General features: G+C 40.7%; 2 protein-coding genes and 1 long non-coding RNA gene across 4 annotated transcripts; all 3 read left to right on the top strand.

Annotated features, from left to right (window-relative positions):
* Positions 1 to 449: 449 nt before the first annotated feature.
* On the top strand, positions 450 to 7,210 carry LOC110511980 (zinc finger protein 239). 2 transcript variants are annotated; one of them, XM_036939819.1, is made up of 3 exons: positions 450 to 1,084; positions 5,266 to 5,940; positions 7,133 to 7,210. In XM_036939819.1, the coding sequence occupies exons 1-3, from the start codon at positions 742 to 744 to the stop codon at positions 7,141 to 7,143; spliced, it is 1,029 nt and encodes a 342-aa protein (XP_036795714.1). In that variant the 5' UTR covers positions 450 to 741; the 3' UTR covers positions 7,144 to 7,210. The 2 variants fall into 2 exon arrangements, with proteins under 2 accessions (XP_036795714.1, XP_021448305.2); XM_021592630.2 differs by lacking the exon at positions 7,133 to 7,210 and having other exon boundaries at positions 456 to 1,084; positions 5,266 to 6,245.
* Positions 7,211 to 7,648: 438 nt separating this feature from the next.
* LOC118938531 lies at positions 7,649 to 8,114 on the top strand. Its single transcript, XR_005035753.1, has 2 exons — positions 7,649 to 7,760; positions 7,999 to 8,114. It is a non-coding gene; the product is annotated as an uncharacterized LOC118938531 (long non-coding RNA).
* A 2,069-nt stretch (positions 8,115 to 10,183) lies between these two features.
* Positions 10,184 to 17,484, top strand: LOC118938113 (gastrula zinc finger protein XlCGF17.1-like). Its single transcript, XM_036939818.1, has 2 exons — positions 10,184 to 10,714; positions 15,683 to 17,484. The coding sequence occupies exons 1-2, from the start codon at positions 10,414 to 10,416 to the stop codon at positions 16,432 to 16,434; spliced, it is 1,053 nt and encodes a 350-aa protein (XP_036795713.1). The 5' UTR covers positions 10,184 to 10,413; the 3' UTR covers positions 16,435 to 17,484.
* The last annotated feature ends 207 nt before the right edge of the window (positions 17,485 to 17,691 follow it).

Here is a 17,691-nt window from a genome sequence, read left to right as displayed (position 1 = left end):
AGGCAGATTCTGATTGACTCATATATATATATAGAGAGAGACATTAAGCAGATTCTGATTGACTCATATATATATAGAGAGAGAGACATTAAGCAGATTCTGATTGACTCATATATATAGAGAGAGAGAGACATTAGGCAGATTCTGATTGACTCATATATATATAGAGAGAGAGAGACATTAAGCAGATTCTGATTGACTCATATATATATATAGAGAGAGACATTAGGCAGATTCTGATTGACTCATATATATATATATATAGAGCAGATTCTCAGCCTAAATGTTTCAAATTATCACTTTGTATTAGCATTAATCAATGCATGGTTCCCTTTATGTACGTTTCATATAGTGTTATAATATTATCATTGAAATATATATACATTTTATTTAAACAAATCGTTAAAAGTGATTCACTTTTTGCCTCTAAATAAAATAAAATGTTTCCCCTCAACTGCGTTACCCAGATGGCTGCTGACTGTGACGTGTTATTTAGTGGACGGAACTCTTCTTTTTCTTTCTTTTTTAACACAACAACAGCTCGTCAGCCATCTCGGAAACCAAAAATAGCTGAAACATTAAAGCTCTCTTTACGCTTTCTGGTATATTAGCCACGGTGGTTGGACACATTTATGTCATCTAGTTAGTTATCCCAATTAATTAAATATTTACGTTGTTGTTTTTGGTCAGCTAGCTGGCTGGTTAAGTTAGCACTAGCATAGCTAGCTAACATCTCCGACCATGAGGTCACTAAGCTACTCTCCTGTTAAAGAAGTGAAAGAGGAGGAGGAAGAGGAGGCTGTTACAGTCAAACAAGAAGAGGAAGACGTTTCAGTGAAAGAAGAGGAAGACGCGTTCAGAGTGAAAGAGGAGGAGGAGGATGTTCCAGTAAAAGAAGAGGATGAAGAGATGGACATTTCAGTGAAAGAAGAGGAAGAAGCGTTCCGAGTGAAAAAGGAGGATGATGTTAAGGTGAAGGAGGAAGAGAATGAGGAGGATACCGTTTTTGTAATGAAGGAGGAAGGAGAGATAACTGTCATATTGGAGGAGGAAGAGGAGGAGATTGGGGATCTGATTAACACCAGTAAGTATTGTCCTAACAGTAGCGCACACTATGAATGCCTCATGAGCTTTAGTTCAACTGTCATAGCCCATCAGAAACCCCAAATATAAGCCTATTTTACTCTGTAAACTAATTAAATGTAAACCAACACTGTATAGCCTCAACGTGGTTAAAGCTATAATGTTGATATCATGGATGGTTTGCATCCATAGGTCTGTCTATGAATTTGAGAGCGGTTACTTAAGTGATAATGCCCACGAAGCTGGTGTTTGTTGTATATTGGCACGGGTGTTGTTCGTCTGGGCCGGCAAACCGTGCCAATATATCCAACAAAACACCGGCTTCAATGGGAATTATCAGGTTTATACAACGGGTTACCAACATATTCAAATAATGATTGACATATTTTCATTAAAAACGTAATTTTGATTAATTTATTCATACTATTTCATCCTTCCACAATTATATAGTCCAGACACAAATCTAGGGTTGCTATAGACGCGACCCAGTCATTAGTTCTTTTTGTTCCATATCTATAGACGCGACCCAGTCGTTCGTTCTTTTTGTTCTATATCTATAGACGCGACCCAGTCGTTAGTTCTTTTTGTTCCATATCTATAGACGCGACCCAGTCGTTAGTTATTTTTGTTCTATATCTATAGACGCGACCCAGTCGTTAGTTATTTTTGTTCTATATCTATAGACGCAACCCAGTCGTTCGTTCTTTTTGTTCTATATCTATAGACGCGACCCAGTCGTTAGTTCTTTTTGTTCTATATCTATAGACGCGACCCAGTCGTTAGTTCTTTTTGTTCTATATCTATAGACGCGACCCAGTCGTTCGTTCTTTTTGTTCTATATCTATAGACGCGACCCAGTCGTTCATTCTTTTTGTTCCATATCTATAGACGCGAACCAGTCGTTCGTTCTTTTTGTTCTATATCTATAGACGCGAACCAGTCGTTCGTTCTAAATGTTCCATTGCCATACTGACTGGTAGCGTTCTTATCCCTCGCTTGCTATCTAGCCAACTACGGCTAATTTACAGTCACGTCAAACAGTACAGCCAGGCAGAATAACAGCAAAGTAGCTGCATTTGTTTAAGCTGTTTTCTAGTAACATTTAACATTTATCCATAACAATGAGATCATGAGGCACGATTTCGCCTGGAATAGAAAATACAAATTCAATTTTTCAATTTACATTGAAAATGGTTATTACGGAAATGTAAATTGAAAAAGGTCTAACGAAACAAAGTGCATTTTGTTTGCAGTCTTTCCAGCTTCAGTTAGCCATAGTTGACCATGCTATATATGATGCCAGGCTGATTCATGATTTCGACTGGATGAGAAACGCTACCTGCCTCTCTCGTCCAGACCCCTACACAAACAATGTTGCAAATGTCAGCGAGACAGACAGCAAGGTTTATACAAATCTCCATTGTTGAAAACTAAATGTTAGTCTAAAAGACATGTGAGATAATGTCTAGATGCTTTTTATAGTGAAGATCAAGTCTATAAATTGCCTGGCTGGGCTGACGACACAGTGGATTGCGCAGTCAGATGGAACAGAGTACATTTTCATTTTAATGTTATAGATTTAGCCGGTGGTAACTTGTGGAATAGACACCAGCTGGAATGCGGTTTTAACCAATCAGCATTCAGGATTAGACCCACCTGTTGTATACATTTCTCCACCCCCATTCTTCAGTTTATTAGCAAGACGCTTTATCGTTTCAGCTGCAGATTCCTATCCAAGATTTAATCAGCAACAAAATGGCCACTCTGATGCAAGGAATGTCCAGAATATTTTGGTGTCTCATTCCCAATGCTGGTGAAAACACTTATGTCGTGCTCCATGTTGGATCTTATATCTCTAGTAATGAGACAGTTATCCTCCATGTTGGATCTAATATCTCTTGTAATAAGACAGGGATCCTCCATGTTGGATCTAATATCTCTAGTAATAAGACAGTTATCCTCCATGTTGGATCTAATATCTCTAGTAACAAGACAGTTATCCTCCATGTTGGATCTAATATCTCTAGTAATGAGACAGTTATCCTCCATGTTGGATCTAATATCTCTAGCAATAAGACACTTATCCTCCATGTTGGATCTAATCTCTCTAGTAATGAGACATTTTTCCTCCATGTTGGATCTAATATCTCTAGTAATGAGACAGTTATCCTCCATGTTGGATCTAATATCTCTAGTAATGAGACAGTTATCCTCCATGTTGGATCTAATATCTCTAGTAATGAGACACTTATCCTCCATGTTGGATCTAATATCCCTAGTAGTAAGACACTTATCCTCCATGTTGGATCTAATATCTTTAGCAATAAGACACTTATCCTCCATGTTGGATCTAATATCTTTAGCAATAAGACAGTTATCCTCCATGTTGGATCTAATATCTCTAGTAATGAGACAGTTATCCTCCATGTTGGATCTAATATCTCTAGTAATGAGACAGTTATCCTCCATGTTGGATCTAATATCTCTAGTAATGAGACAGTTATCCTCCATGTTGGATCTAATATCTAATAATAAGACACTTATCCTCCATGTTGGATCTAATATCTCTAGTAATGAGACAGTTATCCTCCATGTTGGATCTAATATCTCTAGTAATGAGACAGGTATACTCCATGTTGGATCTAATATATTTAGCAATAAGACAGTTATCCTCCATGTTGGATCTAATATCTTTAGCAATAAGACAGTTATCCTCCAGGTTGGATCTAATATCTCTAGTAATGAGACATTTATCCTCCATGTTGGATCTAATATCTCTAGTAATGAGACAGTTATCCTCCATGTTGGATCTAATATCTCTAGTAATGAGACAGTTATCCTCCATGTTGGATCTAATATCTCTAGTAATGAGACAGTTATCCTCCATGTTGGATCTAATATCTTTAGCAATAAGACAGTTATCCTCCATGTTGGATCTAATATCTCTAGTAATGAGACAGTTGTCCTCCATGTTGGATCTAATATCTCTAGTAATGAGACAGTTATCCTCCATGTTGGATCTAATATCTCTAGTAATGAGACAGTTATCCTCCATGTTGGATCTAATATCTAATAATAAGACACTTATCCTCCATGTTGGATCTAATATCTCTAGTAATGAGACACTTATCCTCCATGTTGGATCTAATATCTCTAGTAATGAGACAGTTATCCTCCATGTTGGATCTAATATCTCTAGTAATGAGACAGTTATCCTCCATGTTGGATCTAATATCTCTAGTAATGAGACAGTTATCCTCCATGTTGGATCTAATATCTCTAGTAATGAGACAGTTATCCTCCATGTTGGATCTAATATCTTTAGCAGTAAGACAGTTATCCTCCATGTTGGATCTAATATCTTTAGCAATAAGACAGTTATCCTCCATGTTGGATCTAATATCTCTAGTAATGAGACAGTTATCCTCCATGTTGGATCTAATATCTCTAGTAATAAGACAGTTATCCTCCATGTTGGATCTAATATCTCTAGTAATGAGACAGTTATCCTCCATGTTGGATCTAATCTCTCTAGTAATGAGACAATTATCCTCCATGTTGGATCTAATATCTCTAGTAATGAGACAGTTATCCTCCATGTTGGATCTAATCTCTCTAGTAATGAGACAGTTATCCTCCATGTTGGATCTAATATCTCTAGTAATGAGACAGTTATCCTCCATGTTGGATCTAATATCTCTAGTAATGAGACAGTTATCCTCCATGTTGGATCTAATATCTCTAGTAATGAGACAGTTATCCTCCATGTTGGATCTAATATCTCTAGTAATGAGACAGTTCTCCTCCATGTTGGATCTAATATCTCTAGTAATAAGACAGTTATCCTCCATGTTGGATCTAATATCTCTAGTAATGAGACAGGTATCCTCCATGTTGGATCTAATATCTCTAGTAATAAGACACTTATCCTCCATGTTGGATCTAATATCTTTAGCAATAAGACAGTTATCCTCCATGTTGGATCTAATATCTCTAGTAATGAGACAGTTATCCTCCATGTTGGATCTAATATCTTTAGCAATAAGACAGTTATGCTACTGTACGACTGGAGTTTAACAGCGGTGCCTAAAGACTCCATCTTTCATGTTTTTTCTTCAGAGATGCCTTATTAAAACAGGAGACTGAGGTCACGAGTTAACCGTCTGACTGTCGTTCACACAGGAGAGACACGTGACCGTCGTGGATCCTCTGGGGAGCCTCAACGACATCACGATGCTGACGAGGCAGAGGAGAGTCTCTCCGCATCAGCGCACCTCAAGAAACACCAGCGGAGACCCAAAACGAAAACTCACTGCTGCTCCGACTGTGGGAAAGGTTACAAATATTCATCAGCTCTTAAAAAACACCAGAGGTTCCACACCGGAGAGAAAATATACCACTGCTCAGACTGTGGGAGGAGGTTTACTTCCTCAGTCGGAATGCAATTACATCAGAGAACCCACACTGGAGAGAAACCGTACCACTGCTCAGATTGCGGGATGGGTTTTACTACCTCATGTAGACTGATATCACATCAGAGAATCCACACGGGAGAGAAACCATACATCTGCTCTGACTGTGGGATGAGTTTTACAACCTCCGGTGGAATGATATCACACCAGAGAGTACACACTGAGAAGACTTTTGCTGCCCGGACAGCCCTGGCTACTCACAAACGAATCCACACTAGGGAGAAACCGTTTCACTGCTCCGACTGTGGAATGAGCTATATTACCTTCAGCGGCCTGAAAACACACCAGGCTAAACATACCGGAGAGAAACCGTATAGCTGTGATGTGTGTGGGGATAGTTTTTCTCTCTCCACAACCCTATCTATTCATAAACGAATACACACAGGTGAGAAACCTTACCACTGCCTTGACTGTGGAATTAGCTTTTCTGCCTCAAGTGGCCTGAGAAGACACCAGAGAAAACATACAGGAGAGAAGCCTTATAGCTGTGATCAGTGTGGGAAGGGTTTTCTTCGATCAGACTCCCTGGCAAAACACAAGGCAAGAGCCACAGAGTGTGGAATGATCTCCAACACCAGACCTGGGTAGTAGAACACAGAGTGTAGAATGATCTCCAACACCAGACCTGGGTAGTAGAACACAGAGTGTAGAATGATCTCCCAACACCAGACCTGGGTAGTAGAACACAGAGTGTAGAATGATCTCCAACACCAGACCTGGGTAGTAGAACACAGAGTGTAGAATGATCTCCAACACCAGACCTGGGTAGTAGAACACAGAGTGTAGAATGATCTCCAACACCAGACCTGGGTAGTAGAACACAGAGTGTAGAATGATCTCCCAACACCAGACCTGGGTAGTAGAACACAGAGTGTAGAATGATCTCCAACACCAGACCTGGGTAGTAGAACACAGAGTGTAGAATGATCTCCAATACTAGACCAGGGTAGTAGAACACAGAGTGTAGAATGATCTCCAATACTAGACCAGGGTAGTAGAACACAGAGTGTAGAATGATCTCCAATACTAGACCTGGGTAGTAGAACACAGAGTGTAGAATGATCTCCAATACTAGACCAGGGTAGTAGAACACAGAGTGTGTAGAATGATCTCCAACACCAGACCAGGGTAGTAGAACACAGAGTGTGGAATGATCTATGTGTGATACCTTTTGATGTGGTAGTGTGTGTGTTCAACTTGTATTTAAAAATCCTACCACTTTTGATTGATCGAATGTCAAATGATCACAATTTTAATTTTGTAAAAAATGATGGAACATTTTATAGAAAATGTTATAGATGGAGCATCAGGACAATAAATGTGATGTTTTGGTGTAGTTGAGAGACCCTAGAAGTTTTCACATTCCGGATGGTGCTGCGTATAAACAGAAAAAATGAGTTTCTAATATCATGTAGCCTCGACTCCAGGTTTCACTGACGTTGCTCTCCAAAAGCCTGAGCAAGTTCATGTTGGAAAAGTAGGTATGAAAGCATCCTGATTACCTGTGTGCTGCTGGCTGATTGGCTGAGAGTATATGCCATTTTTCCAAATCAACCATCATTTCCATCCCTCTTCAGAAACAGAGTAAGTTAAGAAAACCCATTTCAGTCTTCTGGGACCCTGGCCCTGGGACCCTAACCCTGGGACCCTAACCCCTTTCCCTGGGACCCTAACCCCTTTCCCTGGGACCCTTTCCCTGGGACCCTAACCCTGGGACCCTAACCCTGGGACCCTGACCCCGGGACCCTAACCCTGGCCCTGGCACCCTAACCCTGGCACCCTGACCCTGGCACCCTGACCCTGGGACCCTAACCCTGGGACCCTGACCCTGGGACCCTGACCCTGGGACCCTGACACCCTAACTCTGGGACCCTGGGACCCTAACCCTGGGACCCTAACCCCTTTCCCTGGGACCCTAACCCTGGGACCCTGACCCTGGGATTGAGTCTTACTTTCCAGTGGGGACAACGACACACATGTTAATGCCAAACGCACACCAGAATGTCTTTCCAAGAAGTGTTGTGTGTTCCTGACTGGTCCAGTCTCAGTCCTGATTTATATCTACCTGAAATATATATATATATAATATATATCTGAAAATCAGAGACATGGTGTTGGATTCTGGGTAAACATCGGAACATTGTTATACGTGTAAGTGAATAAAGGAGTGGAAGAGAGACTGGGTTTTTATGTCCGAGGTTAATGGTTCTCTGTAGAAAGACAGATGCTAGCCTAGCTGGGTAAGTTAGCTTGTTAGACTAGCTGGGTAATGGCTGTGGAATGTGTTGGGTGGACTGGAGGAGATCGCAGGATTGCTATAGGGGAAGCGGATGGACATCTGTGGATTAGGCGACAGAAGGGTTGAGGTCAGGTCAGATCCCCTGAAGGGAGTAATAAGGGTTGTGTCCTCTTACCCTCTTCCTGTCGAACCATAAGATGTAAGGATTGGAGAGGAGTGTCCCAAGTGGTGTGTATATACTGGTGATGGTGGAAACATGTTGTTGTCTGAATTACAGCTGTAACGACCCTTTGGGGAAGAATTAAACTTGCTTAAGCTTCCCTAGTGTCCGTGAGTTATTTACTCTGAAAAATTAGAACCTAACAGATGGTTTGAATATTCCAGTCCATCAATGATTCCCAATCAAAATTTACTACGCTTCAGCAATTGTCACAAAAAAAATGAATATATGAGTTGTGCAAGTTTGGTAAAGTCTTATTCAAAACCCAACCAACCAAATAAGAGACCCAGAAAACCTAAGCTTATGCCAGTGTGGCTATCAAGAATGATGCAGTGACGAAAAGATTATCAGAGGGATTTTCAGGCTGAACTAATGGTGAGTCCATTTCGACGACAGCTGAGAAGTGATGCGATACCATAGATTATTTTTCCCTTCACAACAAAACAGAAGATTCGTAACATTAGTTAGCTTGCTAGCCTAGCTGGGTAAGTTAGCTTGCTAGCCTAGCTGGGTAAGTTAGCTAGCCTGGCTGGGTAAGTTAGCTTGCTAGCCTGGCTGGGTAAGTTAGATTGCTAGCCTAGCTGGGTAAATTAGCTTGCTAGCCTAGCTGGGTAAGTTAGCTTGCTAGCCTGGCTGGGTATTTAGATTGCTAGCCTAGCTGGGTAAGTTAGCTTGCTAGCCTAGCTGGGTAAATTAGCTTGCTAGCCTAGCTGGGTAAGTTAGCTTGCTAGCCTAGCTGGGTAAATTAGCTTGCTAGCCTAGCTGGGTAAGTTAGCTTGCTAGCCTAGCTGGGTAAATTAGCTTGCTAGCCTAGCTGGGTAAGTTAGCTTGCTAGCCTAGCTGGGTAAGTTAGCTTGCTAGCCTAGCTGGTTCTGTATTAAACTCTGATTGCCATTAGCTAAATCATATAGATATTTACACATTGTTAATCAATTTCACTTACGCCACGGTACTGGTAGTCACTGCTAGACTGGTAGCAGCTACCTTCAGCAGAGTAAACATGTTTGTTCATTCTATCTTTGACTGACGTTAGCTAACGTAAGCTAGCTACTGTTAGCCATCTATTCCACCCTCGTCTGGAAAACACTCCGTTACTAAACATATAATTGTCTCTATAGCTACCTCACACTGTGTGTTGGTAGTGATGGGTTCTGACTTAGAAACTTGAAACATCCTTAATCATGTCACATGGTCGTCCCTACTGCCTCTGATCTGACAGACTCACTAAACACAAATGATTTGTTTGTAAATTATGTCTGAGTGTCTGAGTGTGCCCCTGGCTAGCCGCCTGGCTATCGTTAATTAAAATAAAGATGGGGCCATCTGGTTTGTTTAATATAAGGCATTTTAAAGGATTTATATTTTACATTTGAACAATTCCAGTTACTTTTGATTCTTAAGTATATTTCAAACCAAATACTTTTAGAATTTTACTCGAGTAGTATTTTACTGGGTGACTTTCACTTTTACTTGAGTCATTTTCTAGTACTTTTTCCACCACTGTCAAAATATTTGTGGCCCGTTGCCATGAGAACAGGGCAACCAGTGGAACACAAACAACATTGTAAATACCACGTATATTTATTTGTTTATTTATTTACATACTATTCGTACTACATCTATTTGCACATTGCTAAAACACTGGTAATATAACACTTGAAATGTATTTGAGATGTTTCCATTTGTTGTTTGGGTTGTTTTTTTATTTTTTTATTTTTTATTTATTTTATTTCACCTTTATTTAACCAGGTAGGCTAGTTGAGAACAAGTTCTCATTTGCAACTGCGACCTGGCCAAGATAAAGCATAGCAGTGTGAACAGACAACACAGAGTTACACATGGAGTAAACAAGTCAATAATACAGTAGAAAAAAGGAGAGTCTATATACATTGTGTGCAAAGAGGCATATTGTCATCTCAATTTTGTTTCCATGGCAATAAAGTCCATTTGAAATTAATTCCCTTTATGTACGTTTCATATAATGTTATAATATTATGATTGAAATCAAATAAAAACAATCGTTAAAAAGTGATTCACTTTTTGCATCAAATTTTAAATAAACATTTTACTCAACTGCGTTACCCACTCCAGTCAGCAGATGGCGGTCTGGGAATTTAAGGCGATGCTGTTGGTGTGACGTATAATCTAGTGGACGGAACTCTTCTTTCAACAGCAGCAACAGCTCGTCAGACACCTCGGTAGCTTGCTAGACAAATTAGCCGAACCAATATAGCTCTTTCGACGCTTTGGTGTATATTAGCCACTGTGTTTTAAACACACTTCTGTCGTCTAGTTAGTTATCCGATGTAATTTCATATTTACGTTGTTATTGGTAAGCTAGCTGGCTGGTTAAGTTAGCTTTAGCCTAGCTAGCTAACTGTTAGCTAACATCACCGACCATGAGCTCCCTAAACTACTCTCCTGTTGGAGAAGAGGAGGTCTGCTGGACGGAGAAAGAGGGTCGGTGGCTGAACATTGTCGTGAAAGAGGAGGAGGAAGAGGAGGATGTCACAGTAACAAAAGTAGAGGAAGTGGAGGATGTTACAGTAAAACAAGAAGTAGAGTGTGAGGATGTTACAGTGAAAGAAGAGGAAGACGTGTTCAGAGTGAAAGAGGAAGATATTACAGTAAAAGAAGAGGAGGGAGAGATAACTGTCATATTGGAAGAAGAAGAAGAGGTTGGAGAACTGATTAACACCAGTAAGTAACGTCTTAATAACAGAAGCACACACTATGAATGCCTCATGCTCCTGGTACCTACTACAATACCCCGTTTGAAGGCACTTAAATCTTCACCCACCCTCTGAATAGGCACACATACACAATCCATGTCTCAGTTGTCTCAAGGCTTTAAAAAAACGTATTTTAACCTGTCTCTTCCTTTTCCTCTACACTGATTTTGAAGTGGATTTTAACAAGTGACATCAATGAGGGTCAGTCTGTCCTGGTAAGAGACGGTGTTTCCTGATGTTTTGCAAACTCCGTGTATATGAGGCGTTTATCAGTTATATTCTTCAAGAATCAGTTGCTATATATGGATCTTTCTATAACGTCGAGTGCCAGCGAGGATTTCCTGTGGTGGACATCTTGTTACGGCTGTTTAATAAGTCATGAATAATAATGTCCCATTTTGTCATGTGGTTATAATAAGATATAAAGTAGGGATGATATTTCAGAATCGGACAATATTATTAACTAAAAATGCCAACATCGGTATCGGCCCAACGTCTAGTTTATTAAAGCCGATGTGCAAAACCGATGTCAAAGCTGACGTGTATCGAAGGTTACATGACGTAATGACGCCACGTAAAATGTACACGGTCAACACAGCATTCCTAATCTAGCCCACAATGTCTGCTGTGTGGATCTAGCGGTCATTTGAAAGAGTAAGAACATTTCAGCGAGACAACACAAAGGCGAAATACATTAACGCCAAGATAATGGAATTCATTGCCCTTGACAATCAACCGTTCTCCGTCGTGGAGGATGTTGGCTTTCGCCGACTGGTCGAGCACCGGTACACACAGATGTAAATTCCCTACCGGAGTTACACAGTATTAGCGTCACTGCTATTAGCTTCACAACATACTATGGAACGCCGTTTGGGTCTTTGCGTGTCAAAAAAGATACGCGTCAAATAACACTATTCGACGTGTTAAATAAGCTTTTAATTTAACGCGTCAAATAAGCTTCTATTCCCTCGCCCTTTATTTCATGTTTAAAAATCGGTGTCCGAAAATACAGATTACCGATTTGTTATGAAAACTTGAAATCGGCCCTAATTAATTGGCCATTCTGATTCTGATTAATCGGTCAATCTCTACTCCAGTATCCCTGTACATTGTTAATATGGTACTGACCCTGTATATAGTCACCTTACCCCTATACATATCTACCCCCATCACTCCAGTGCCCCTGTCCCCTTCCCCCTATACATATCTACCTCCATCACTCCAGTATCCCTGTCCCCTTATCCCTATACATATCTACCTCCATCACTCCAGTATCCCTGTCTCCTTCCCCCTATACATATCTACCTCCATCACTCCAGTATCCCTGTCCCCTTATCCCTATACATATCTACCTCCATCACTCCAGTATCCCTGTCTCCTTCCCCCTATACATATCTACCTCCATCACTCCAGTATCCCTGTCCCCTTACCCCTCTACATATCTACCTCCATCACTCCAGTATCCCTGTACATTGTTAATATGGTACTGACCCTGTATATAGTCAGTCTCCTTACCCCTATACATATCTACCGCCATCACTCCAGTATCCCTGTCCCCTTCCCCCTATACATATCTACCTCCATCACTCCAGTATCCCTGTACATTGTTAATATGGTACTGACCCTGTATATAGTCAGTCTCCTTCCCCCTATACATATCTACCTCCATCACTCCAGTATCCCTGTCCCCTTACCCCTATACATATCTACCTCCATCACTCCAGTATCCCTGTCACCTTCCCCCTATACATATCTACCTCCATCACTCCAGTATCCCTGTCCCCTTCCCCCTATACATATCTACCTCCATCACTCCAGTATCCCTGTCCCCTTATCCCTATACATATCTACCTCCATCACTCCAGTATCCCTGTCCCCTTCCCCCTATACATATCTACCTCCATCACTCCAGTATCCCTGTCTCCTTCCCCCTATACATATCTACCTCATCACTCCAGTATCCCTGTCTCCTTCCCCCTATACATATCTACCTCCATCACTCCAGTATCCCTGTACATTGTTAATATGGTACTGACCCTGTATATAGTATGATTAGTATGTTTTTGTTCTACATTGTTATTGATTACATTATTGATTATTGTATTGTTATTGATTATTGTTATTGATTATTGTTATTGATGACATTATTGATTATTGTATTGTTATTGATTATTGTATTGTTATTGATTATTGTTATTGATTACATTATTGATTATTGTATTGTTATTGATTATTGTTATTGATTATTGTTATTGATTACATTATTGACTATTGTATTGTTATTGATTATTGTTAATGATCATTGTTATTGATTACATTATTGATTATTGCATTGTTATTGATTATTGTATTGTTATTGATTATTGCATTGTTATTGATTATTGTTAATGATCATTGTTATTGATTACATTATTGATTATTGCATTGTTATTGATTATTGCATTGTTATTGATTATTGATTATTGTTATTGATTATTACATTGTTATTGAATATTACATAGTTATTGATTATTGTTATTGATTATTACATTGTTATTGAATATCACATTGTTGATTATTGTTGTTTATTATTACATTGTTATTGATTATGCATTGATTTGCAACGATGACATAAACATTATATTAAGCAGGACATTCAAATAAGCCTTACAATTGGGGCGACAGGTAGCCTCGTGTTTAGAGTGTTGGTCCAGTGACCGAAAGGTTGCTAGATCGAAATCCCCAAGCTGACAAGGTAAAAAATCTGTCGTTCTGCCCCTGAACAAGGCAGTTAACCCACTGTTCCCCGGTAGGCCGTTGTTGTAAATAAGAATTTGTTCTTAACGGACTTGCCTAGTAAAATAAAGGTTAAATAAATCAATAAAATATTATCCAAAAGTAATGTGAAATGCACTTATAAGCAACCTGTAAATGGAGGCTATTTTTGCTGTCAGTCTATGAGAACTCCCCTGAGTTTCCCCCACGGTGGTGAATTAGTGAATAGACACAGAGCTTAATGTGAGTTTCCTTCAGTAGCATCCTGATCTTGCACTGTAATATTCAGAATACATTGTGAATTAATAGATAATGCACTGTGAATTGGTAGATAATGCACTGCAAATTAGTAGATAATGCACTGCGAATTAGTAGATAATGCACTGCGAATTAGCAGATAATGCACTGTGAAAATGCAGATATAAACTCATCAATAAAACAAGCGTCCTCACTGTCAACTGCGTTTATTTTCAGAAAACAACAAAATAAATTAATATTTTTATGAACATAACAAGATTCAACAACTGAGACATAAACTGAACAGTTTCCACAGACATGTGACTAACAGAAATTGAATAATGTGTCCCTGAACAAAGGGGGGGGGGTCAAAATCAAAAGTAGCAGTCAGTGTGGCCACCAGCTGCATTAAGTACTGCAGTGCATCTCCTCCTCATGGACTCCCCCTAGCCCTCACCCTCCGATCCAACAGGTCCCAGGCGTGCTCAATGGGATTGCGATCCGGGCTCTTCGCTGGCCATGGCAGAACACTGACAGAACCTGTCTTGCAGGAAATCACTCACAGAACGAGCATTATGGGTGGCGGCATTGTAATGCTGGAGGGTCACGTCAGGATGAGCCTGCAAGAAGGGTACCACATGAGGGAGGAGGATGTCTTCCCTGTAACGCACAGCGTTGAGATTGCCTGCAATGACAACAAGCTCAGTCCAATAATGCTGTGACACACCGCCCCAGACCATGACGGACCCTCTACCTCCAAATTGATCTTGCTCCAGAGTACAGGCCTCGGTGTAATGCTCATTCCTTCGACAATAAACGCGACTCGTCACTGGCAAAAAGTGGGTGGGTTTGTGCCCATAGGCGACGTCGTTGCCGGTGATGTCTGGTGAGGACCTGCCTTAACAGGCTTACAAGACCTCAGTCCAGCCTCTCTCAGACTATTACGGACAGTCTGAGCACTGATGGAGGGATTGTGCGTTCCTGGTGTAACTCGGGCAGTTGTTGTTGCCATCCTGTACCTGTCCCGCAGGTGTGATGTTCGGATGTACCGATCCTGTGCAGGTGTTGTTACACGTGGTCTGCCACTGCGAGGACGATCAGCTGCCCGTCCTGTCTCCCTGTAGCGCTGTCTTAGGCGTCTCACAGTACGGACATTGCAATTTATTGCCCTGGCCACATCTGCAGTCCTCATGCCCCCTTGCAGCATGTCTAAGGCACAATCATGCAGATGAGCAGGGACCCTGGGCATCTTTCTTTTGGTGTTTTTTAGAGTCAGTAGAATGGCCTCTTTAGTGTCCTAAGTTTTCATAACTGTGACCTTACTTGCCTGCTGTCTGTAAGCTGAAGCTGTTAGTGTCTTAATTAATGACCGTTCCACAGGTGCATGTTCATTAATTGTTTATGGTTCATTGAACAAGCATGGGAAACGGTGTTTAAACCCTTTACAATGAAGATCTGTGAAGTTATTTGGATTTTTACTTATTATCTTTAAAAAAAAGGGACATTTTATTTTTTTGCTGCGTTTACTACATCCGTAACTAGCGGTTTCCTCATTAGCAGGGAGGAGTTTCTACAACCGAATTGTACATCGTGCCGCAATTTTAGCTTAACACAGAAAGGAGCCTACATTGGTGACCAAAAGTAATCTGGTACACTGCTTAGGATTTCAACAACTTTAATAACTTATTTCTCAATTTCTAGTTACCACTAACTACAATCATCAACTTTACTACTAAGTGGTATTTTTTTTCTAACAAAATATATTATAGCTCGACTCATATTAAGACAATTGTCAAATAAGTTTGTAAAAGCATTTAAACATTATTTTCAGACGTCAGTTGTTGTACAACATCTTGCTCTGGGCATAAACTTTTACCTCAAATAAACAGTGGATTTCTGCTGTTGTGGGCCTTTAACCATCTGTCTGACTTTGTTGTTCACACAGGAGAGAGACAAGACTATCGTGGATCCTCTGGGGAGCCTCAACAACATCATGATCCTGACGAGGCAGAGAAGAGTCTCTCCACATCAGAACTCCTCAAGAAACCCCAGCAGAGACCCACAGGGAAGAAATATCACCACTGCCCGGACTGTGGGAAGAGTTACTCAAGATCAGATTCACTAAAAGTACACCTGAGAATTCATACAGGAGAGAAACCTCACTGCTGCTCTGACTGTGGGAAGAGATTTACATCTTCAGCAGACCTTAAAAGACATGAGAGAATCCATACAGGAGAAAAACCTTATAGCTGTAATCAATGTGGGAAGAGTTTCACAACATCTAGCCAGCTGACTATACACCAGAGAACACACACAGGAGAGAAGCCTTACCACTGCTCTGACTGTGGAAAGCGTTTTCTTAAGTCAGGACATTTAAAATCACACCAGAGAACACACACAGTAGAGAAACCTTATAGCTGTGATCAATGTGGGAAGAGTTTTACTCACTCAAGCTGCCTGATAGTACACCAGAGAACACACACAGGAGAGAAACCTTATAGCTGTGATCAGTGTGAGAAGAGTTTTGTTACTTCTAGCCGTCTGACTATACACCGGAGAACACACACAGGAGAGAAACCTTATGGCTGTGATCAATGTGGGAAGAGTTTTGTTACATCTAGCAGTTTGATTATACACCAGCGGACACACAGGAGAGAAATCAATGTGGCAAGAGATACTCTGGTAAAAAATCTCTGATTAACTATCAGAAAATACAGCCTCCCGAGTGGCGCAGTGGTCTAAGGCATCGTAGTGCTAGCTGTGCCACTAGAGATCCCGGTTCGAGGCTCTGGGCTGGTGGAATAGTTTCCCAGTGTGGAAAGAGGGTTCAGTCAGTTAGGGAACCTAATTGTGGAAAGACATTTTCTAGGACACAGGACCTAGACAATATAGATGCTGTGTTCTGACAAGTTTTTGACTGAGAATGTTGTTGATGCCTGAAAACACATGAGAGGGAACACACAGTAGAAAAACCTTTCCAATGTTCCACTATGATAATGTTGATGCCATGTGAAATCATGTTTGTATGAAAATCTTACTAAAACAAAAATAGGCCTAGTTGAGTTTTTTCCTCTTGAGACATGATCATGTCTGAAATCAGATTAACATTTAAAAAATGTGTATTTTATTTTGATTATGGATTTGATTGAATACAAGTATGAACCCTTTAGATGTTAATGATATGATTTGGAAAGTTGTAGATTTTATTAAATAGATTTAATAAAATGTGTAGTAGTCACGATATACACCCCCAGAGGGCCACGTCGTGACAGTGTAATCGTCACGATATACACCCCCAAAGGGCCACGTCGTGACAGTGTACTAGTCACGATATACACCCCAAAGGGCCACGTCGTGACAGTGTACTAGTCACGATATACACCCCAAAGGGCCACGTCGTGACAGTGTACTAGTCACGATATACACCCCAAAGGGCCACGTCGTGACAGTGTACTAGTCACAATATACACCCCAAAGGGCCACGTCGTGACAGTGTACTAGTCTTCAAACTAAAGGTGTATGAAAATGTCATGACGACGTTCTGATAACATTGATACGAGTTGTTGACATGAAGAAGATTCACTTGCTGCCTCATCGATCTTCCCTAATGTATTAATCCACCCTGTCAGAGGAAGAAAACAGGTGCTGATTGTAAAAAGCATTTGATTGATGCAACATTTATTTTTGCTGAATAAAAATCAAATGTGTAACGGCACTAGTACACGTTCATTACAGTGCATTATAGGGGAGGTGGTTGCTGTATACAGTGCATTATGGGGGAGGTGGTTGCCGTATACAGTGCATTATGGGGGAGGTGGTTGCTGTATACAGTGCATTATGGGGGAGGTGGTTGCTGTATACAGTGCATTATGGGGGAGGTGGTTGCAGTATACAGTGCATTATGGGGGAGGTGGTTGCTGTGTGCAGTGCATTATGGGGGAGGTGGTTGCTGTG

The sequence above is a fragment of the Oncorhynchus mykiss genome, chromosome 13 (assembly GCF_013265735.2).
Source record: "Oncorhynchus mykiss isolate Arlee chromosome 13, USDA_OmykA_1.1, whole genome shotgun sequence".
Lineage (NCBI taxonomy): Eukaryota > Metazoa > Chordata > Actinopteri > Salmoniformes > Salmonidae > Oncorhynchus > Oncorhynchus mykiss.
The sequence above is the reverse complement of the archived record's forward strand: the minus strand, read 5'-3'. Positions and strand labels throughout refer to the sequence as shown.

Excerpts from the sequence above, each read along its gene's own strand:
- LOC110511980 (XM_021592630.2), top strand. The coding sequence starts at position 742 with ATGAGGTCACTAAGCTACTCTCCTGTTAAAGAAGTGAAAGAGGAGGAG. Across the intron at positions 1,085-5,265 it reads TGGGGATCTGATTAACACCA|GAGAGACACGTGACCGTCGT; the intron begins GTAAGTATTGTC and ends TCGTTCACACAG.
- LOC118938113 (XM_036939818.1), top strand. The coding sequence starts at position 10,414 with ATGAGCTCCCTAAACTACTCTCCTGTTGGAGAAGAGGAGGTCTGCTGG. Across the intron at positions 10,715-15,682 it reads TGGAGAACTGATTAACACCA|GAGAGAGACAAGACTATCGT; the intron begins GTAAGTAACGTC and ends TTGTTCACACAG.